This window comes from Entelurus aequoreus, linkage group LG07 (assembly GCF_033978785.1).
Source record: "Entelurus aequoreus isolate RoL-2023_Sb linkage group LG07, RoL_Eaeq_v1.1, whole genome shotgun sequence".
Lineage (NCBI taxonomy): Eukaryota > Metazoa > Chordata > Actinopteri > Syngnathiformes > Syngnathidae > Entelurus > Entelurus aequoreus.
Window position 1 is genome coordinate 21,285,077 of NC_084737.1, and position 24,651 is coordinate 21,309,727.

Sequence of the window (24,651 nt, forward strand, 5' to 3'; positions counted from 1 at the left end):
AAACTCGTCAAAACAGCCCAATACCCATAATATGGGCTTTTTAAACATAAGATCATTGTCTCCCAAAGCGTTATTAATTAATGAGGTCATTAGAGACAACAATCTTAACGTCATTGGTTTTAGCGAAACCTGGCTCAAACCAGACGATTTTTTTGCGCTAAATGAGGCAATTCCTCCTAACTATACGAATGCGCATGTTGCCCGTCCTCTTAAAAGGGGAGGGGTGTCGCACTAATATACAATGAAAACTTTAACCTTACCCCTAACCTAAATAATAAATATAAATCGTTTGAGGTGCTTACTATGAGGTCTGTCACACCGCTACGTCTTGACCTGGCTGTTATCTACCGCCCCCCTGGGCCCTATTCGGACTTTATCAGTGAATTCTCAGAGTTCGTTGCTGATCTAGTGATGCACGCAGACAATGTAATCATAATGGGGGACTTTAACATCCATATGAATACCCCATCGGATCCTCAGTGCGTGGCGCTCCAGACCATAATTGATAGCTGTGGTCTTACACAAATAATACATGAACCCACGCATCGCAACGGTAATACGATAGATCTAGTGCTTGTCAGGGGTGTCACCACCTCCAAATGTATGATACTTCCATATACTAAAGTAATGTCCGATCATTACCTTATAAAATTTGAAGTTTTGACTCATTGTCAACAAGCTAATAATAATAATAACTGCTATAGCGGCCGCAACATTAATGCTGCTACAACGATGTCTCTTGCTGACCTACTGCCTTCGGTAATGGCACCATTCCCAAATTATGTCGGCTCTATTGATAACCTCACTAATAACTTTGACGATAACCTGCGTGAAACCATTGATAGTATAGCACAGCTAAAGCAAAAAAGGGCCCCTAAAAGGCGCACCCCATGGTTTACAGAAGAAATTAGAGCTCATAAATTATCATGTAGAAAGCTGTAACGCAAATGGCGCGCGACTAAACTTGAGGTTTTCCATCAAGCATGGAGTGATAGTTTAATAACTTATAAACGCATGCTTACCTTAGCTAAAGCTAAATATTAATCTTTCACTGTTATGCTGATGACACCCAACTCTACATGCCCCTAAAGCTGACCAACACGCTGGATTGTAGTCAGCTGGAGGCGTGTCTTAATGAAATTAAACAATGGATGTCCGCTAACTTTTTGCAACTCAACGCTAAGAAAACGGAAATGCTGATTATCGGTCCTGCTCAACACCGACATCTATTTAATAATATCACCTTAACATTTGACAACCAAACAATTACACAAGGCGACTCGGTAAAGAATCTGGGTATTATCTTCGACCCAACTCTCTCGTTTGAGTCACACATTAAGAGTGTCACTAAAACGGCCTTCTTTCATCTCCATAATATCGCAAAAATGCGTTCCATTTTGTCCACTAGCGACGCTGAGATCATTATTCATGCGTTCGTTACGTCTCGTCTCGATTACTGTAACGTATTATTTTCAGGTCTCCCTATGTCTAGCATTAAAAGATTACAGTTGGTACAAAATGCGGCTGCTAGACTTTTGACAAGAACAAGAAAGTTTGATCATATTACGCCTATACTGGCTCACCTGCACTGGCTTCCAGGGCACTTAAGATGTGACTTTAAAGTTTTACTACTTACGTATAAAATACTACACGGTCTAGCTCCAGCCTATCTTGCCGATTGTATTGTACCATATGTCCCGGCAAGAAATCTGCGTTCAAAGAACTCCGCCGTATTAGTGATTCCCAGAGCCCCAAAAAAGTCTGCGGGCTGTGGAGCGTTTTCTATTCAGGCTCCAGTACTCTGGAATGCCCTCCCGGTAACAGTTAGAGATGCTACCTCAGTAGAAGCATTTAAGTCCCATCTTAAAACTAATTTGAATACTCTAGCCTTTAAATAGACCCCCTTTTTAGACCAGTTGATCTGCCGTTTCTTTTCTTCTCTCCTCTGCTCCCCTCTCCCTCGGGGAGGGGGAGTTGCACAGGTCGATTGGACAGCCAGCACTTCCATGGATGAAGTGCTGGCTGTCCAGAGTCGGGACCTCGGGTGGACCGCTAGCCTGTGCATCGGTTGGGGACATCTCTGCGCTGCTGACCCGTCTCCGCTCGGGACGGTTTCCTGCTGGCCCCACTATTGACTGGACTCTCGCTGATGTGTTGGATCCACTGTGGACTGGACTTTCACAATATCATGTCAGACCCACTCGACATCCATTGCTTTCGGTCTCCCCTAGAGGGGGGGGGTTACCCACATATGCGGTCCTCTCCAAGGTTTCTCATAGTCATTCACATCGACGTCCCACTGGGGTGAGTTTTTCCTTGCCCGTATGTGGGCTCTGTACCGAGGATGTCATTGTGGCTTGTGCAGCCTTTTGAGACACTTGTGATTTAGGGCTATATAAATAAACATTGATTGATATATATATATATATATATATATATATATATATATATATATATATATATATATATATATATATATATATATATATATATATATATATATATATATATATATGTATTTTTATTTTTTAATTTTTTTTTAATTTTGTTATATACTGTATATATATATATATATATATATATATATATATATATATATATATATATATATATATATATATATATATATATATATATATATATATATTTTTTTTTTTTTTTTTTTTTTTTTTTTTTTAAATATATATATATATTAAAGTTAAAGTACCAATGATTGTCACACACACACTAGGTGTGGCAAAATTATTCTCTGCATTTGACCCATCACCCTTGATTACCCCCTGGTAGGTGAGGGGAGCAGTGAGCATATATATACTGTATATATATATATATATATATATATATATATATATATATATATATATATATATATATATATATATATATATATATATATATATATATATATATATATATACAGTATATCTATATATACATATATATAACCAAATAGAATTTTGAAGACAACATTTAATTTATTCCGTTTTCGAATATATGTATATATTAGAAATGCGCGGTTTGCGGACACAACCGCGGAGTCCGCGGATAAACCGCGGGTCGGGCGGGTGACATGACGAAAAAAATAGATTTTAAATAGATTCGGGCGGGTGGCGGTTGAACCAATTCAGAAATATATATACATAGTTATTATATGTTGTTACCCACATACGAAAAACGAGCTGATGGCGCATCACCGAAAAAGAAAAGGATTGACTTCACAGAATGGGAGGAGGATACACCTGTGCTTGTTGATGAAGTAGAGGATTATTCCTCTACAAACTTCCATCTCGACGGATCAGCAGAGGAAAATCTACTTTCCTTTTGGGGGAAACAAGGACAATCATTCCCACGACTACAACACCTTGCCAAGAGAATCCTATGTGTCCCAGCAACAAGTGCGGCAAGTGAGCTCTCCTTCAGCGCAGCAGGGCGCATTTTAGAGGCCAGGCGCTCTCGCCTGAATCCTGGCACTGTAGATGCCATTTTATTCCTGCATAGTGCTAACAAAAAAAAAAGTAGGTAGACATGCGGTTGGATATGTTAAACGAATTAGTCTACGTTACCTAGGCTATACCAAATAAGCCCATGTCTAACCTATTTTGAGTTCGGTCAGCTGAATAATTTTGATGGTTATGTGTTGTTTGGGCGCACTACAATGCAAAGGAATTAAGGCAATTGCGTTGTTTATTGTGGGTTTTTTCTATTCGAGATATACTACTGTGTGTTAATTATTTGGCCTCGCTTTCAAGTGAAGCACATCTCCGATTGGCTACAATGTAAGGCTATTTAGCCTGCTTCGTTTGTCGCGATTGTCTATTTTCATTATAATTCAAGTTTGATGATAAAGTGCAGTCTGATGGGTTTGATTTCCCCCCTTCAGCTATTTGCCTTGGCCAATAAGTTGCAGGTAATTTATTATTATTATTTATTTTATTTATTTTTGTTTAAATAGGGATGACATACATATGGTATTGTATAATTTAAGTTTGTGCGCGTGATTGACAGCCTAAGGCTTATGAGGCACATTTTTTATTTATTTTTTTATTTCAACTTAAAAACGTATGAGCCTATATGCCTATGCCTACAACATAGGCTATGTGTTTATCTTTATTTTCCTGCCTGTCGTTGACAATGGAGATTGTCTGATATTTTGTCATGGCTGCAGATCAATAAATAAAGGTTTGTTGTGCTCGTAGCGTGAAAGCTAGACAACTTGAAGTATAGTTGACACACAAAAACGTGTGCGTCGTTTATTCATCAAAGCACAAACAAGAATGAACGCTTTCATCACAAACACTCAAATGTCGCGGGAACAACAAACCCCCACCTTTGTGAGAATCTACTGACGGCCACTTAAAGGGGCCGCGGCGAATTACTCGCTCTTAACTGCACACAAAGAACAACATTGTCATGTACACAATAGAACAGTACGGTGCATGATGATGACAAAGTCAAATAACAGGTGTGGTGAATTATGTCCTTAAATCAACCGCTACACACGTCCCCCCAGAATTCGCCATCACAAAAGGAAAACAAACTGTCAATGGACAGGGGCACGGACGGGCCGACCAGACCGGGTGCGCCGGACTGGTACAAACGCCGGGGAGTCAGTAGGGGGGACCGGAAGGGTACCTGTACTGTCTAAGGTCCCGGGGGCCTGTGTAGAAGGATGCACAACATTATCATGGGGCCTAGGTAGAGCGGGCGGACGACCCCGGCGCGGGGGTACGGCCGTGGTAACCGGCTGACTAAGATCCAAGTGGGCCGCTTTCAGCCGGTCCACTGTGATCTTTTCAGACCGACCCCCGATGTCCAACAGAAAATGCTTATCTCCGCTCTCTAGGATGCGAAATGGCCCATCGTAAGGAGGCTGCAGGGGACCGCGGTGGGCGTCGTGGCGGACAAAAACAAACGCTGCTCCCCTCAAGGAAGCGGGAACATGAGACGGCATAAGGCCGTGTTGAGAAGTGGGGATGGGGGCAAAACTCTTGGCAGCATCGAGGAGAGCAGCTCGCTGCTTACTGGCGGACCAAGGTGCCGTCGTGCTAGGAATAAAGTCACCTGGCACCCGCAGGGGCTGGCCATACACCAACTCTGCCGAGGAAGATTGCAAGTCTTCCTTGGGGGCAGTCCGAAGCCCCAGCATCACCCAAGGGAGCTTGTCTCCCCAAGCGCTGTCCTTCAGGGACGCCCTAAGCGCTGCCTTCATGAACCTGTGAAATCGCTCACACATACCATTTGCCTGCGGGTGATACGCCGTCGTGTGGTGGAGTTTCACTCCCAAGCTCTCGGCCACAGCGGCCCAGAGCTCAGAAGTGAACTGAGAGCCCCGGTCGGATGATATGTCCGATAGGGTACCGAAACGGGCAACCCACGTACCAATGAACGCGCGCGCCACCTCCGCGGAGGTGGCGGACGTCAGAGGTACTGCCTCCGGCCAGCGGGTGGTCCTGTCGACTATCGTGAGGAGGTATGTGCAGCCGCGTGAGGATGGGAGAGGCCCGACCAGGTCCACATTGACATGGTGAAAACGGCGCTCCGGAACCGTAAACGGTGCCAGTGGGGCCCGCGTGTGGCAGCGCACTTTTGAGCGCTGGCATGCCACACATGTGGAAGCCCAGTCCCTAACGTCTTTCTTCAGGACACGCCAGACAAATTTTGCAGCAACCAACCGCTGGGAAGGTTTCCTCCCAGGGTGGGAAAGGCCGTGGATGGAGTCGAACACGCGCCACCTCCAAATGGCGGGCACAAGGGGCCGTGGCCGACCGGTAGCGACGTCACAAAGGAGCGTAACCCCTGTGTCCTCAAATGGTACCTCAGACAACCGTAACCCTGTGGCTGCAGCCTTCAGAGCTTGGATGTCCGGGTCGTCGGCCTGGTCAACTGCCATTTGTGCAAAATCGAGCCCCACATAGACAGCGCTCGCGACGGCTCGGGAAAGGCAATCAGCAACGACATTGCTCTTACCAGCAAGGTGCTGGATGTCCGTCGTGAACTCTGAGACGTAGGAGAGGTGCCTCTGTTGCCGAGCCGACCACGGTTCAGCCGTCTTGGCCATCGCGAAAGTGAGGGGTTTGTGGTCGACAAAAGCTGTGAAAGGCCGGCCTTCAAGCAACGAACGGAAATGGCGTATGGCCAGATAGGAGCTCACGGTCAAATGTGCTATATTTCCGCTCGCAGGGGCGCAACTGCCTGCTAAAGAAAGCCAAAGGTTGCCAAGTGCCACCCGCCCACTACTCATGCACTGCACCTACAGCATAATCTGACGCGTCCGTGGTGATTGCAATAGGAGCATCGGGTAATGGGTGTGCCAGCAGGGTAGCGTTAGCGAGAGCAGACTTGACCCCCAAAAAAGCACTGTGCCGCGCGTCAGACCAGTCTACCATGTGCTTGGGAGCAGCTCTTTTAAGAGCATCATACAGCGGCCGCATGAGGTCAGCTTCCCGGGGAATGAAACGATGGTAAACATTTACCATGCCAAGGAACTCCTGAAGAGCCTTAACCGTGAGTGGGCGGGGGAAGTTTGCGACGGCAGCAACCTTCGCTGGGAGGGGAACTGCCCCGCACTCCTTGACACGATGTCCGAGGAAGTCGATAACAGACAACCCGAACTGGCACTTAGCTGGGTTGACAATGAGCCCGTGTTGGCTAAGGCGCTGAAAAAGGGACCTGAGGTGGGTCACATGCTCGGCCTGAGAGGTGCTCGCGACCAGGATATCGTCCAAATAGACAAACAGAAATGGCAAATCACGTAAAACAGAGTCCATCAACCGCTGGAAAGTCTGTGCGGCACTCTTAAGGCCAAAAGGCATACGTAAAAATTCAAAAAGTCCAAATGGGGTGATGACCGCTGTCTTCGGGATATCAGAGGGGTGGACCGGTACCTGATGATAGCCCCGGACGAGATCTACCTTAGAAAACACAGTTTTCCCAGCAAGGTTGGCGGAAAAATCTTGTATGTGGGGGACCAGATAACGGTCCGGGGTAGTCGCGTCGTTGAGTCTGCGGTAATCACCGCATGGCCGCCAACCACCTCCGGGCTTCTCCACCATGTGGAGGGGCGACGCCCACGGGCTGTCTGAGCGGCGAATGATCCCGAGGCGTTCCATGGTCTCGAATTCAGCTCTAGCGATGGAGAGCTTAGCAGGGTCCAGGCGCCGGGCTCGTGCGTACACAGGGGGGCCCGTGGTGGCAATGTGGTGTTCCACACCATGCTTGGCGGTAGATGACGAGAACGTGGGCTGCGCCAGGGTGGGGAACTCAGCGAGGAGGCGCAGAAAAACGTCTGCGGTGGGTAGCATGCTAGAAAGCCTGATGGAGTTTGTCGCGCTGAGACTGCACTTGTACGAGCAGAACGTAATCGCATCCACCAAACGCCTGTTTTTTACATCCACAAGGAGGCCGAAAGCACAAAGAAAATCTGCACCGATGAGCGGCACCGTCACTTTAGCAGCCACAAAGTTCCAACTGAAACGCTGTCCACCAAAACACAGTTCCACATACCGTATTCCATAAGTGCGGATAGACCTGCCATTGGCCGCTTCCATGGGGGGGCCATGTGACTCAGACAGCATGTCCAACCTTGATACTGGCAGGACTCTCCTCTGCGCGCCGGTGTCACACAGGAACCGTCGTCCAGAGAGGGAGTCCTGGATGAAGAGCAGCCTGCCAGTACTGCCGACGCTCATGGCCACTGCTGAGCGCCGGCCCCGGCGTTTCCCGGCGGCGGTCCACGAAAACTGCACGGGGGATGGCACCGCCTAGCTTTGGTCCCGAACTTTGCGTGGAAAAAACATAGTCCAGAATCCGGTTTCCGCCTAGGGGGCGCAGCAGCAGCAGCAGCAGCAGCAGCAGCAGCGAGAGTGGAAGAATCTGCCACGGGTCTTTCTGTCTCAGCCGGAAGGAATGCAGCCACATAGGCCGGTTGGGAAGCTAAAAAAAACTTATCAGCTTCAGCAGCTAGTTCGCGGCAGTCCAAAATGGTGGTGTTGGCTAAAGCAGCCCGCACCTGAGAAGGCAGGAGTCTCAGGAAAAACTGCACGAAGAAGAATCCAGGTCTGTGCTCACCTAAGAGTCCTAGCATGTTGTTCATTAGTTCAGAGGGCTTGCAATCGCCAAGCCCCTGCAACGAAAAAAGGCGGTTAACTCGCTCCGCGTCGGAAAGATGAAATGTCTGTAAGAGGTGAGCCTTCAACGTGAGGTACTTGTTCCTCTCCGGTGGGTGCGTAATGGCATTAACCACTTTAGTCGCTGTCGCGCTCCCGAGGGAGGACACGACATAATAAAACTTAGTGTCGTCCTCGGTGATACCACGCAGGGCGAACTGTGCTTCCGCCTGGGCAAACCATGCGGTCGCGGAAGTTTCCCAGAACTCGGGTAGCTTTAGAGAAACCGCATTCGCCGTCATGGTCGATAAAAATCACTGAATTCGTTCAGTGAAGCGTCGGGGTCACCAGTGTTGTGCTCATAGCGTGAAAGCTAGACAACTTGAAGTATAGTTGACACACAAAAACGTGTGCGTCGTTTATTCATCAAAGCACAAACAAGAATGAACGCTTTCATCACAAACACTCAAATATCGCGGGAACAACAAACCCCCACCTTTGTGAGAATCTACTGACGGCCACTTAAAGGGGCCACGGCGAATTACTCGCTCTTAACTGCACACAAAGAACAACATTGTCATGTACACAATAGAACAGTACGGTGCATGATGATGACAAAGTCAAATAACAGGTGTGGTGAATTATGTCCTTAAATCAACCGCTACAGGTTCATCTTTGTCGCGAAATTGTTCACTGTTTCACTGTGCACCCCGCCCTCGTCCCTATTTGAGCATTATAACGTTAACAAGTTAATATTCATTGAAATTAATTCAGAACATTTTTTTTACCTAACTAAAATATAGGCCTAGTCTTTCTAAAACATTTTTTTAACTTCTTAAAAGCATCGTTCTGCTTGCTGCAACTGCGCACACAAAGTGTGAGGAACGCACTCCTGATCTGAGGACATTGGCAACAATAGTCAACACTTTCTTAAAGGAAATGACAATAATATTATAATAATGATAAATAATATTATCACGCATTAATATCTCTTAGCCACTAATGCGTGGCCAAGAGATATTAATGCGTGGCACGCATTGAATGTCTCTGCTGCATTGGATCAGTCTCCTTTCTTTAACAAGCAAAAGCTTTCTAACCTCACTAATGCCTTGCATCGTCTGTATTAGATATATAACAACGGGCGGGTGGCGGCCGGGTGTGGTTTTGATAAAATGTTGGTTCGGGTGGATGGCGGGTGGATGACGACTTTTGTGATGCGGTTGCGGATGAAATAATTGCCTATCCGCGCATCTCTAGTATATATGTATACGTTAGGTCAGGAAAAAACACAGAGGCTATTTCATCCCTACAAGCCTGTTTTGCAGGTTTCTCTGCTCTTCCCGGTTTTGAGCACTGTATAACGGATAAACCACAGAAACCTCGACTATATATATATATATATATATATATATATATATATATATATATATATATATATATATATATATATATATATATATATATATATATATATATATATATATATATATATATATATATACTTTTAAACAAGTAGAATCACCGGAGGGAGCACTCTCCAGTACTCCCTCGAGGAACCCTGAACTGCTGTTTGGTGCATAAGCACAAACAACAGTCTGCACCTGTCCCCCCGCCCAGAGGTGGAGAGAAGCTACCCTCTTGTCCACTGGGTTAAACTCCAACGTACAGGCTCTGAGCCGCGGGGCAACATGTATAGCCACCCCAGCCCGTTGCTTCTTACTGCTGGCAATGCCAGAGTGAAAAAGAGTCTAGCCCCTCTCGAGAAGACTGGTTCCAGAGCACTAGCTGTGCATTGATGTGAGAACAATTAGATCCAGCTGGAACTTCTCTACCTCGTGCACCAGCTAAGGCGCCTTCCTCCCCTGCGAGGTGATGTTCCACGTCCCAAAAGCTAGCTTATGTAGCCGAGGAAGATTGGACCGCCAAGGGCCCTGTCTTCGACTTCCGCCCAGTTCACACTGTAACCGACTTCTATGGACCCTCCTATGGGTGGTGAGCCCATTGAAAGGGGGGCCAACGTTGCCTCTTCGAGCTGAGCCCGTCCAGGCCAATAAGGGCAGGACCAACCACCAGGTGCCCGCCATCGAGCCCTACCTCCAGAGGGGGGCCCCCAGACTTCCCTCTCCCCAACCACTTTGTCCAGCGCCTCCCGGGGGATTCTGAGGCCTTCCCAGGCCAGCCGGGAGACATAGTCTTCCCAACGTGTCCTGGGTCTTCCCCTTGGCTTCCTACCAGTCGAACGTGCCCGGGTGGCATCCTGACCAGATGCCCGAACCACCTCATTTGGCTCCTCTCGATGTGGAGAAGCAGCAGCTTTACTTTGAGCTCTTCCCGGATGACAGAGCTTCTCACCCTATCTCCAAGGGAGAGTCCCGCCACCCGGCGGAGGAAACTCATTTCGGCCGCTTGTACCGGTGATCTTGTACTTTCGGTCATAACCCAAAGCTCATGACCATAGGTAAGGATGGGAATGTAGATTATAGATTTTATGTAGATACATTGAGAGCTTTGCCTTTTGGCTCAGCTCCTTCTTCACCACAACGGATCGATACAGCGTCTGCATTACTGAAGACACCGCACCAATCAATGTCGATCTCACGATCCACTCCTCCCTCACTCGTGAACAAGACTCTGAGGTACTTGAACTCCTCCACTTGGGGAAAGATCTCTTCCCCACCCCCGGGGCCTTGCCACCGAGGAGCTTTTTAACTACCTCGGCAACCTCAGCCCCAGAAATAGGAGAGCCATTCTCCAGGCACTGCTTCAATTGACTCAGTTGAAAAAATCTTCTCGACGAGGAAGAGCAGTTCTGGGGAGCCTGGCTGCCCTGACGGAACGATTGCTGCGGGGTACGTGAGAGACTCCTGGGAGAAATGAAAAATCATGTGCCTCTCAGTGCTTTCCATTGAGGACGTGGAAGACATCTACCTATTTGGAACCGTGATTGCGGGGCATGTGCTGATTGGGCTGGGCAATGCCCTGGTGTATCGCCAAATTCGGAAAACGATGACAGGCATTCAAGGAGACCAAAGGCTGTCCGTCGCAATGGAAGGCATGGGTCAAGCTGTGGGATCAGAGACTGTGGCGATTTCTGAACTAAATCGCAAGATGGGTCACATCATGGAGAGGCTTGCTGGATTGGAAACAATTGGATTGAGAGCTGGCATGGATGATTAGGGCAGTCAGGCCATGAAAATGTCTGCTCGCTTGGAAAACAACATTCCTTTATCTTCAATTTGACTCCCCCGAATGGCCTTTACGCTGCACAAAAACAGAAAAAAGGCTGTTGGAAAACATACCCGAAGGACACCTCAGCGAGGGACGCTCTGACTACCGTATTTCCTTGAATTGCCGCCGGGAATATAGTATTCGCCTGCCTAGAATTACAGCCGGGTCAAACTCGTTTCGCAAAATAATTAGCGCATGCTTGGGACTTCCGCCGGGTCAAATATGAGTCATTAAATGACTCCCGCCTCCTGGTGGTAGAGGGCGCTAGTGATCCTTCTTGCGACTACCAGTACTGCAGAAGACTGGTGCTGCAGAAGAAGACAACAAGCAGCATGCGTGAGCCGCGATCGTTTGCTTGCACATTTACTATGGAGGATTACATATCCAAAATAAAACATTTATCTAAACTGGACTTTCAATCAAAGCAGGAGGTAATAATTAAATGAATATCTCCAGAGACTTTTAAAACTGAAGAAAGATAAGGAAGACTGCCTTTGATCAGAAGCAGCTGCAGATGGACCTTATTTATAAGTAAAGGTAAGACCATAATAACGTTTTTTTTTTATTAAATGTGCTTTTCATGATAAGGTAAGCGCCGGAGTGAGAAGAGGTTTTAAAATAATTAGCGCATGCTTGCCCATCCCGCATGCTTTTGGTAAGCGCAGGAGTGAGAAGAGGTTTTAAATTAATTATCGCCCCTGCGGCTATTCAAGGAAATACGGTACACTCCCTCCCTCCTCAACAACACCTGGGAGTTTAACTTTGCTTGCACTGCCTGCAGAGCGACTCCGGGTCTATAGACACAACACCAACTCACCCTGAACGATGGACATATGCACAAATACACCCCCCCAACCCTCACCCCCACGCCTCTGCCACTGCTTATTTCCCTTGGGGCGATGGACGGAGCAGCGACGCTTACTGTAGCGGCTGGCCTTCGTGGCCCCTCACCCTTCCCTCTGTTGCAAGTTTTGTTGATCAACGTGTTTATGTGTGCTATGGCTAAGAGGTTTCCCCTACGTATACCTGTTTCTCACCTTTTTTTTGGAAAGGGGCGCTGGACTGTCTGGCTGACCTGTCAGCGATCCTTTTTCTGTCTCCCTGTAATGTTTTGTCTGATCTTGAATGGGATTGTGCAGAAAATGTAATTTCCCCTCGGGGATCAATAAAGTACTATCTAATCTAATCTAATCCAATCTAATCTAATCTAATCTAATCCAATCTTCTTCATGGGAAGACGTATTGGTGGGATTGAGGAGGCCTTCGAAGTATTGCCTCCACCGATCCACAACATCTGCAGTCAAGGTCAGCAGAACACCATCCTCACCATACACGGTGTTGACAGTGCACTGCTTCCCCTTCCTGAGGCGGCGGATGGTGGTCCAGAATCGCTTCGAAGCCATCCGGAAGTCGTTTTCCATGACTTCCCCGAACTCCTCCCATGTCCAAGTTTTTGCCTCCACAACCGCTGAAGCCGCACACCTCTTATCAGCTGCCTCTACACAGTAAAATCCCCAGTGTTAAATATGCAGTGTTAACATGCATTACATCTATCAGAGTTATTACAACAACAGCTGGAGTAAAACGCCCCCCAGTGTTGGTGTTGATTTCCGTCGTTAAACGAGACAGTGTTAGAGGTACTCTGATTAGCCCCGCCCTCCAGCCCCTCCTCGTGTCCACACCCTGAATAATTTTCTGGAAGCCATTTTCTGAATGTTTAAGGACTGTGGTAAGTTGCTTCTCCTCTCTTACTAAATCAATTATTTGTCATTTGTAGCATCATGTGAGAATTTACTTTATATTGTTGCTCAATATGTAATGAAGTTATTTGTGTATGGTTTTGTATCTTTAAAAAAATGGTATTCTAAGAGGGCTAATCTCACCCAGTGAATGCTAGCTTAAATGTTAGCCACCTCAGACTTCGTTTTTGCGCGGGCTGTGGGACAATTTCAAACATTATGTGAAATAGAATATTTAATATGTAAATTGTACATAATTATATACTGTATAAACCTGGAAAACTTATATTTTACTCACTTATTCACAAAATACTGGTTTTCACTGTAGTATAGTGATGTACATGTACACTTGAGCACTTAAAATGCCTAATGGAGTGCTTCGGTACTCATATCTTTTAATTATTAGTGCGTCTGCCTCACAATACGAAGGTCCTGAGTAGTCGTGAGTTCAATCCCGGGCTCGGGATCTTTCTGTGTGGAGTTTGCATGTTCTCCCCGTGACTGCGTGGGTTCTCTCCGGGTACTCCGGCTTCCTCCCACCTCCAAAGACATGCACCTGGGGATAGGTTGATTGGCAACACTAAATTGGCTTTCGTGTGTGAATGTGAGTGTGAATGTTGTCTGTCTATCTGTGTTGGCCCTGCGATGAGGTGGCGACTTGTCCAGGGTGTACCCCGCCTTCCGCCCGATTGTAGCTGAGATAGGCTCCAGTGCCCCCCGCGACCCCGAAGGGAATAAGCGGTAGAAAATGGATGGATGGATGGATGTATTTATTTTTCTAACTTTTAATACAAGGGATTTTCGACCACGGAGCACAACATTAGAAGAGTCATTTTAACACGTTTGTTACATTTACAGGAAACATTTAAAATTATTTTTGCACCCAGTGCAAATAACGCAGAACCTTTGTCATTCCGCGCCCACAACAGTGGAAGCTAAGTATGTTAGCCGCTTGGCTAGCAGACGAGGCTAGCAGAGCACTGGGCGGACAGGTGAGTTTACCGCCGCTGCCACGAAGCGCAAGGAGGAACTCGTATAAATACCACAGTGTTTCTATGTCTAATATCAGGTTAGTGTGCCGGGTAATTTTATCATTGTATAATCTTGTGACTATATGCTCCGTGTACAGGCTGGGAAAGGGAGAGTGAAAAGATGTCAAAGTATTGTAAGGACGCCACTCGCGCCGTTATCAACAGTTGACAGCCTTTAATGAATGTCGTAACCCGACTTCTGTAAGCTGTATTCAACCCCAAAATAAATATATAATAATGAACGCTCAGAAACCGGCTTTTACTCTGTTCTTCGTTACACACACAGACCAAACTTGAACCTCCCCTTGCTTTCACAAATGCATTGCAGTTCATAAAATAATAATTTAAAAAAAGGTTGCAGTATCACATATACCCAGAACTGTGATACGTTGACTTCTTTTCTGGCATTCTGAATGAATGTGCATGTGGATGGATCTTTATTATGTTGCTCTAATCCTGCTTATGTGCTATATACTTTCTACAGGGAAAATGCTGGTAAAAGTGAGACTGGGTGATGTCCAAAAAGTTGTTAGAATAACAGAACCAAATTTGTCTGACTTTTTGAATGCAGGTAGGAATTTGATATTGTGAAAGTGATGTTTGCACACAAGCTTTAACTGTGCTATGAGCAGAGTATGTACACAGCCTTGAATGTCTGGAAATACAGTGTTTTCCAGGTTTGAAATCAGAATCATCTTTGTTGGCTATGTATGTAAAACACACAAGGAATTTGACTCCGGTAAACTGTGCTTTTTCTGAAACAATGAACGAAAAAATGCTGGATTTACTCTGTGATGGCCAGTGTCACAATTTAAAAATGTATAGTTTGATGTAATTGTGTTGCTTCCGGTGTAAGCATCAAATGTGTCTGGGTGGGGCAAGCCCAGTTATTTGTCATGCAGTATATATATATATATATATATATATATATATATATATATATATATATATATATATATATATATATATATATATATATATATATATATATATATATATATATATATATATATATATATATATATATATATATATATATATATGTATATGTGTATATATATATATATAATATATTTCAATTAAATTAAAATTCAGTTGAATTTAGTTATAGAAAACTGCTCTCACTTTATAACTAATGGTAAGCACAAAGTTTAAATCACAACTCAAATGATAGGTTTGAATTCCAAATTTAGTGTCTGTAACTGGGTTTCCATTACAGATTTTTTGCAAAATAAAAGCAACATTTCTAAATTACGACAGTCTAATTGCGCATGAAATCTTATCCCGCAAGAATTCGGCATAGGAAGATGGACTCTCCAAAAATCCATATAACACTCCGTATTTCTATGTTGTTATAACACAAAATGGCTTCAAACACTCACAAAATGCTACAAAAACCCATAAAAAGACTTAAAAAACACACACAATACAACAAAACCCATAAAAAGACTTAAAACACACATACAATATCCCCAAAATACTCAAAAAACACACAAAATGACTTAAAAAACACACGGAATACTACAAAACCCTTAATAAGACTTAAAACACACATACAATACCCCCAAAATACTCAAAGAACACACAAAAGGACTTAAAAAACACACGGAATACTACGAAAACCCATAAAAAGACTTAAAACACACATACAATATCACTAAAATACTCAAAAAACGCACAAAATGACTTAAAAAACACACGGAATACTACAAAAACCCATAACAAGACTTAAAACACACATACAATACCCCCAAGACATACAAAATACCCAAAGAACACACAAAATGACTTAAAAAACACACGGAATACTACAAAAACCCAGAAAAAGACTTTAAACTCACATAAAATAACCCCAAAACACACAACATACTCAGAAAACTCAGAAAATGACTTAAAACGCACATAAAATACCCCAAAAACACACAACATGACTTAAAAAACCCACAACATGACTTAAAAACACACAATATACTCAGAAAATGACTTGAAACACATAAAATACCCCACAAAACACACATAACACTACAAAAACCCATGAAATGTCTTAAAAAACACAAAATACTCAGAAAATGACTTAAAACACATAAAATATCCCCAAAACATCTGCTTCTACATTGTTAATGGCGAGGTTACTAAACAATCACCTGTTAGCTTACCAGCGTGAAGATATGCAGATAAGATTACAGGTATCATAAATCATGTTTCATATTATGTGTTTTTTGAATTGAGTGTGCAATTTCACATTTGTTGCCCCTTTTTTTTTGGTAGCCCTATTTGAAATTATATATAGGAGTACCAAGTCATTAGGTTTTTCTAATGATAATTTTTCTTATATTTGTGTATACAGTATTTGTTTTGACTGGGCCTTTCAACTTTGGCTGTATGTTTCGCTTCAAAATATCTGATTTGAAACTCATTTTAAAAATATATCAAATGACCTGTCGGTTTCTGCTTTTTTTATGTTTCCTAGCATTTGCCAAATTCGGTGTCCCAGCTGTAACAGAAGATGTCAAAGTTGTTGACAGTTCAGGGACTGAGATAGATGATGATGTTTTTGAGGAAATTGTGAAGGATCCATCCACTGGGGTTCTAACCATCAAATACGAAACAGGTTTGTTACCGCTTTAAATTTGTAAGCTATATTAAAATTTGTATTCCAATAGTGAGAAGAGGTAAATCTTTATTTATAATCAAGCTAAGTAACTTTTTTTTTTCAAAGCAAACCGATATTCTCCATTAGATTAGGTGTGGGTTTATGAGCAAATTGTGTCCAACATGTCTTCTTTTTCCTTTTTGCAATGGTGGTTAGAATCTATCTCCATGGTAACCTCTCCAAAGTCCCAATCATCCGTTTGTTCATCGGACTCAGACACAATCATCCTTGAAGACACTCCTACCAGAAAGCGTCAGAGGCTGGACTCTGAAGCTATGCAAGTAAGACTTCATACAGGCACTAATGCTTTGTATTGAACAAGGATTAAAATGGTTCAAACAATGATCTTAAATCGCATCGTATGAGGGCTATGTTTAAGTTATGTCCAGATTTTAACATTGTATTGTACTAAATATAGATTTCTTAAACTGTTTGATATTTTTATTTCAGCTGGTGAAATCCATTCTTACCAAGAAATCAGGTGGAGAATATATAATAAATGAATATAACCGAACTAAGTCCTTGACAGATGAGAGCAGAAGAAAATTGGTGAATATACTGGCAGCTGAGATGACGGAGAAGAATGGGTAAGTTGTTTATTGGTTTTGATTGGCACATGTGTTCTTATTTAGGTTTCAGAGTAATTTTAAATATAAATTAGATAATAAACATTTCACTACATCTTATAAAACGTGTGTATGACAAATAAACTTGAATGTGATTTTTTTTTTAAGTACATCTCCATCTAGACAGGTGAAGGAAATGTATGCACAAGGAATTGTGAACTTGTTCCCCAACCTCAGAGACCCATTTTCCAAGAATGGCTATGTGAGTTACACACTCTTAATTGTTGTTATAGTTTTTATTTTGAGTCGTCCCAGAGTATGTCGTGACTAATAGTGCCTATTTTTGCAATTCTCTCAAAGGAACATTTTTATGATAGCAACAGTAGTACTGGGTACTTGGCCTGGAGAATTAAAACTATTCAGAGATGCAGTGCTAAAGAAAGACGATCATCATTTGGAGGTAATCCTATATTATTCTTGAAAAATGTATTGAATAGAATAGTCATATGAGCACTTTTTGGTTTTGTTGCATTTGTTGCAATGCTTTTCAGCCAATAGCCAAACATTCTTTCATAAAAGTTGGGTCACATCCAGCTGACAAAGTGTTTTGAACTGTATGTGATTGTCACGAGTAGTATGTCCCCATATTGTTTAGCTTTGGCGGAAGGACCATCTGATGAAGACAAGTCGGGAGGACCAACTGTTGGACGAGTTACCCAATTCATTCCAGAGATTGTCCTGTCTGAAGATGAGTGCAAGGAAGCGATGTCACTGATGAAACATTCGGCTGACGTGGACATGGTCATCAAAAAGATGAAGCTGACATTTGCCCATCGGCATAACATGGTCCTGGACCCACAGCAGTCAAGCAACATTCTATCTTATTTTCCTCGTTTTAAAGACATCAAAGGCTTGGTAATTATCTCATCAACATTTTCTATATTAATGTTGTACAACTATTGCACATTTTAACTGTCGTTTACTGTGTAATTTTAAAATTGGTACCTAACTTCCCACTACAGGTTGAACAGGATTTTGTTCTAATGTTTGGAGAGGATGTATCGGGCAAGTTTCTGGAGAGGTGGCCAACCACATTCAAAAAGAAGATCATCCAACAATGCAGAAAGCTTCCCTCCATCACTGAGCTTGAGGAACTCCTGATGGCAGCTGACCCTCCTGAGGATGGGGCTGAAGTGAACGTTGACTTTGGTAAGATGTTTGTAAGGATACATTCATTTAAATGAGGAAGCATGTTCAAAATGCGGACTTACAACCATAATTACAACACAATTCCAAAGTCTTTGGCCTCACCAAGAAGATTTAAAAAAAAAAAAAAAAGGAGCTTCTTCAGGTGTTTTTAAAGTGCCATATTTTATTTATATATGTATATATATATATATATATATATATATATATATATATATATATATATATATATATATATATATATATATATATATATATATATATATTAATGAAAACACTGACCTTGCAGTGTATTAAATTAAATTGTTGGTCCACATTTGAAGTAGGCAGGTTGGGACAGTGATCTCTCATCGATTTTGCTGCTCTTGCACTTGATCCCACCGACTGCTCTAGGTCGGAAGAGGCCAGGAAAAGTTTCTGCATCCCGGGCTGAGAAGCATCTTGTGGTCTTCAAGAAGGTTTGTATTGTTCTCTAATAAAGGATTTTTAGTTTACAATATTTTATGTAATCATTTCTATTATATAACCACAACCATGTCGATTTTTTAAATTCTTCTCTCCATAGACTGGAACAAGCATCCAAGAACATCTTGACACCATTACTACCAGCACTCAACCCTATCTCCTGGCTGTTGGAGTGAGGAAGAATACAACCCACCAGTTCTTCATAATTCTCGACAAGAATGCAATACCTTGCAGGTCACACTCCTCTCTTGGTGCTTTTGATGAACTGTTTAAAGCACACTTTGTGTTTGCGACATTATACCACACCATGCTCCACAACATGTACCTATTCATCCAGACTACTTTGTACAACATTGATGTTGGGAAGGTCAAAGAGAGTCCTCCTGTTGCTGAAATTAGGACAAGGTTGCTTCTGTAGTGTTTGACTTTTGTCTTCCACCATTAAGTGTTTTGTTTGTCAGGCTAAGTTCCCTCGTTCAAACATGCTTGTTCGACATTTACGTTTAGTTCACGGTTACCTGCCTAGAAAACATCTTAACCTTAAATGCGTTCAAATGTGGTGGTGTGTTTGGTACTTTCTCTGGTTTTAGAAGCATTTGAAAACAAAACACTCAGAGTGTACTGAACTACAAATTGGCACCAATGTTCACTTAAACTGGACAGAAGAGACACTGTCAGTTAAGGTAGATGAGTCAGCCACAACATCTGAACAGTCGAGACAAGCTAATAGGAGCAGTCTGGATATGTGTGCCACTGCTGTTGCACAACTTAAGGCAGCTGGATTAAGTCAGTCTACTATGAATGGTTTTGTCTCATCCATGGAGGAAGTGTACTCTATTTAGTGTTCATTTAACTCTACCGCTGTGACTTCATTGTCTGTTCAGAAGTGGCATTTGACATGCCTGTGTTTTGTAAGATAAAAAATATTATTGTCAAAGATGATGATGTATTGCTCTGTGGGAAACTGTGTGTTTTGAGGAGCATTACCATGCCTATAAGGTCAGGCTGCATCCAGACAAAGTTGTTAAGGTTTTGGACATAAAGAAACTGCCTTACTCCAAACCATTTGATGTTCAAATGGTGTATGGAACATCATGTTCCACATTGTATGTTGTCCCATATTGCCATTTCATGCAGACCTAAGGTCACCCTTTCTGTATTCTCTCCCTAAAGTTGATTGTTCTGCCTGACAAAGAAATAAAGGTAATTAAACGTATGATATTGTATTACTGTGTTTTGCACTCACTTGCTATTTACAAGACAAAGTTGGTGAGACTTAATTTGACACTGCACGAGAGTAAATCAAGTAGAATGAGCACCAATTTTTTTTTTTCATAAATAGTGTGAGGCTTTATAAACACTGCAATGTTTAAAACTTTTTTACTATCTACTAAATGTTTTCTTCACTGCAAGGGAGTGAATAATCAACATATTAGTGTATTATCAAACCTTATCAGAGTTATTTGAACATCAAAGCAGTGTTAATGAGCAAATACATTTAACTTGGTGTACATTTATCACCACAGAAGAGTAAGTTATCAACACTACTCAAGAGTAATATTTACACTAATCAGAGTTAAAAAATAAGTTGAACAACACTCTACAGTGTTACAATTTTTGACTCTATTTAGTGTTCATTTAACTCTATAAATTTAACACTGGAAAGAGTAAATTTAACACCAGACAACACTCTACAGTGTTACAATTTTTGACTCTATTTAGTGTTCATTTAACTCTATAAATTTAACACTGGAAAGGGTAAATTTAACACCAGACAACACTCGACAGTGTTACAATTTTCGACTCCATTTAGTGTTCATTTAACTCTATAAATGTAACACTATGGAAAGAGTAAATTTAACACCAGCTCAGGTTAGGACCATATAGACTCGGGATAGTGTTAAATTTAACTCTTTAAGTATTGATTTGACACTATGGGATTTACTGTGTAGAGCTCTGCCTCTTCAGCTTGACTGCATCCCTCACCGAAACCAGCTCAAAATATATATATATATATATATATATATATATATATATATATATATATATATATATATATATATATATATCATTAATTAGTGATTAGTGTACCCTACACAGATGAAAGTGTCTAATACCATGACTGGACAATTAATTTGCTGTAATGAAATGTTTATATTTTCCTGTCCAGCCGTCCAGGCAAATCATATTGTTGATGTAGATGCTCATATCTGCTGTACTTTACAAAAGAGAAGTGTGGGATACTTCTCTTGTTGCCTTATTTGTATTTGACTTTACTAAATAGATTTATATTGATGTTTGGCGCAGCCAGACCGCAGCAGTAGGGGATAGAAAAAGAAAAAAGGAAGACAGAGGGCGGAATTGCAGGGACAAGAGAGGGATAAGACAGAGAGACAACAACAACAACAACAACAACAACAGAACAACATCAGCAAATACGATATGTACAAATATGATACGGAAAGTGATAGCAAAGAAGCAGTTAGTGAAGTAAATATTAATAACACAGAAATGACAATGAACATTATTACACTACAAATTGAACAATAAAAATACCAATAGAAATAGCACTATTGATAATGAATAATAACAATAATTACCTTTATTATCAACAATACAATTGTTTTCAAATGCAACAATACATATATGTAATGATAACTTGAATTACAAAAAAGCCTGTAAATGGAGGGGAAGAAAGAGAAGTGGGTAATAGGGTAAAAGGTTAAGCTTTATCAGCGTGCTGTGTTTTACCCAGTTTCCTCTGCGGCAGACCTGGGCATTCTACGGCCCGCGGGCCACATCCGGCCCTTTGAGCGTCCCTGTCGGGCCCGCGTAAGGCCAATCATAAATTACAAAATACATTTTAAAAAAGTATCTATGTCGAGTGGGCAATACAACGGTGCTGCTTTTGTTTTGAAAAGCGTTATTTGTATTACTTCCGTGTGGGACTATGCTCGTGCGTGATTGTGAGTGAATGTGAACAGCGGCAATCACAAATTACAAAATAAATTTAAAAAAACATCTTTGTCGTGCGTGCAATACATCTGTGCTGCTTTTATTTTGAAAAGTGTTATTTATGGGTGTATGTCCGTGTGAAACCTGTGAGTGAAGGTGCACAGCGACAAGTGATGCACGGTAACGCCCGAGACGCTAAAAAGAGAAAAGTTGATGACGAATGCCGTGTTTTCAACAAGACATTAACCGGCAAGTATTTCTTTACAGAAATTAAAGGTAAAGCCGTGTGCTTAATTTGTGGTACACAGGTTGCTGTGTTTAAAGAATATAATTTGAATCGCCACTACACGACGAAGCACGAGGAAAAATACCAGAATCTGTCTGATGAAGCGCGCGCAAGGGAGGCTGATGCGTTGATGGTAAAACTGCAAACCCAACAAGGACTTTTTGACAAATTTCACACCCCCAGAGATGCAGCTGTCAGGACAAGTTTTGTAATTTCTCACAAAATCGCCAGAAAAAGTAAGGCGTTTTCTGACGGAGAGTTTATTAAGGAATGCTTATTGGACTCTGTTGCGCTGATATGCCCGGAGAAGAGGGGCGCATTTGAGAACGTATCACTCTCCCGACGCAAGGTAACGAGGCGGGTTGAGACCATCGCTGGAAATTTGGAGCTTCAGCTGAAGAACAAAACGGCCGACTTTGACTGTTTTTCGCTGGCTTTGGATGAGAGCTGCGATGTACGTGACACCGCCCAGCTGCTTATCTTCTTACGTGGGATAACTGCAGACTTTCAATTCACGGAGGAGCTGGCAGCCATGCAGTCAATTAAAGAGACAACCACAGGTAATGACTTGTTCACATAGGTAAATGCGTGTTTGGACATGTTAGGACTGAAATGGGACAAGCTGGCAGGAGTGACAACAGATGGTTGTTCAAATCTGACGGGGAAAAATGTTGGACTTTTAAAGAGAATGCAGGATAAAGTGACAGAAATTGACATTTTTGCATTGTATTATACATCAGGAAGTGTTGTGTAAGACAGTGTTAAAAATAAAACCATCAAAAGCAATCTGCTTTTGTATAAAGTTAAGTTAGGTTAAATGAAACTATTATTATTATTATTATAATTTATCTTACGGTACATCAAAAATAATTTGAGCAAAATTTAATTGAAATATTGTCGGTGTGGCCCTCCAGCAGTGCTTGGGTTGCTCATACGGTCCTTGGTAAAAATTAATTGCCCACCCCTGCTCTAGGGGAACAACGTTAATATATCTTTGATGAAACGTGATTATATTCATGAGTGTATGTATGCATAGGTGCTTGTACATGTACAGAATGTGTATATGTATGTTTATACATTGGATGTATGTACCGTGAGTGTGTATGTATTTACTGTATTTGTGTATGTATGTACCAATGTGTGCGCGTTTGTGTGTATGAATGAACGTACGTATTAATGTATATATGTATGAATAGTTGTGTGTATGTGCGTATGTAAGTGTATGTGCGGTAGCCAAAATACGACCCCAGCCACCCAGTGAGCCAAACCCAAAACAGCAGGTGCGTTGCCCAGGGAACAAGAGACCACCATCCCCACGCAGTCAGGACGACCAGCGACAGGATCCCCCAAGCTGGGCCCACCGTGCCGCCTGGCAGGGCCAACACCAGGCCGTAGACAGACGTGCCCAGCCACAGGGGAGAAGCAGGTGACAGCCAGCTTCCAAGCCAGCGAGAGACACACACCCCACGCAGGCAGAAAGACGTGACGCCCTGCCCAGAGGGGCCCAGAGACTCCCTGCTGCCGGACGGGAAGACCGCCCCATTAGGGGAGCATGGCGGGGCCCGCCCCAGGACGCCCCACCCAATTCCACGGGTACCACCCACTCCACCTGCAAGGACCCCAACAATGGAGATGGAACATCCGGCAACTGCCCTGGCGGATCCTCCCCCTGAGGTTATAGGAAGACAAAAGAATGAAAGAATGATAAATAAATGATAAATGGGTTGTACTTGTATAGCGCTTTTCTACCTTCAAGGTACTCAAAGCGCTTTGACAGTATTTCCACATTTACCCATTCACACACACATTCACACACTGATGGCGGGAGCTGCCATGCAAGGCGCTAACCAGCAGCCATCAGAGGCAAAGGGTGAAGTGTCTTGCCCAAGGACACAACGGACGTGACTAGGAAGGTAGAAGGTGGGAATTGAAACCCAGTAACCAGCAACACTCCGATTGCTGGAACAGCCACTCTACCAACTTCGCCACGAAAAAAAAAAGTAGTTTGTATTTCTTGTTTAGCACTTAGCAATACTTGCTAGATCTGCTCATCACTCAGCTTCTAAAACTGGCAGCTCATCCTCTGTATATTCAAGCTCAAAAATATGATATAATATATATATCATAATTTATTCCAAAGTAGTCGTTGTTGGCTCCCATGAAGTCTGCCATTATTAGTAGTAGTTGTTCTTAAGGAATTAGCTAACGTTGTGATGCTTCTGTAAAATTAATACGCTGTAGTTTGCTTAAAATGACCAAAATACATAAATATTACATGGCAATACGAATGTGCCTCTTACTACATGACATTCGTACATACTTACAGCGTGTATATATAACATTGATGGAAGTGTTTTAATGTTTTTTAAGAGGGCTTTATAGGCGGAATAGAGTGAATCTCATTACCTCTATTGTTA

General features: G+C 42.7%; 2 protein-coding genes across 9 annotated transcripts in view; one reads left to right on the plus strand and one right to left on the minus strand.

Moving 5' to 3' along the window:
- Positions 1-12,928: 12,928 nt before the first annotated feature.
- On the plus strand, positions 12,929-20,209 carry LOC133653501 (uncharacterized). Of its 8 annotated transcripts, none has more exons than XM_062052837.1 (11): positions 12,929-13,062; positions 14,588-14,674; positions 16,574-16,714; positions 16,913-17,037; positions 17,207-17,343; positions 17,491-17,584; positions 17,683-17,782; positions 17,978-18,237; positions 18,345-18,531; positions 18,859-18,986; positions 19,094-20,209. In XM_062052837.1, exons 1-11 carry the CDS (start codon positions 13,047-13,049, stop codon positions 19,409-19,411), a joined length of 1,593 nt encoding a protein of 530 aa, XP_061908821.1. In that variant the 5' UTR covers positions 12,929-13,046; the 3' UTR covers positions 19,412-20,209. The 8 variants fall into 8 exon arrangements, with proteins under 8 accessions (XP_061908821.1, XP_061908826.1, XP_061908825.1 ...); XM_062052841.1 differs by having other exon boundaries at positions 12,936-13,062; positions 18,922-18,986; XM_062052839.1 differs by lacking the exon at positions 12,929-13,062 and adding an exon at positions 13,750-13,813.
- The window catches only part of LOC133653260 (leiomodin-3-like), a 9,117-nt gene continuing 4,105 nt past the window's right edge, over positions 19,640-24,651 (minus strand). Inside the window, exons 3-4 of the mRNA XM_062052341.1 lie at positions 23,596-23,843; positions 19,640-19,648 (exon numbers count right to left, since the gene is read on the minus strand). Coding sequence (XP_061908325.1) covers positions 19,640-19,648; positions 23,596-23,843 — 257 coding nt within the window. The remainder of the gene's footprint in view (positions 19,649-23,595; positions 23,844-24,651) is intronic.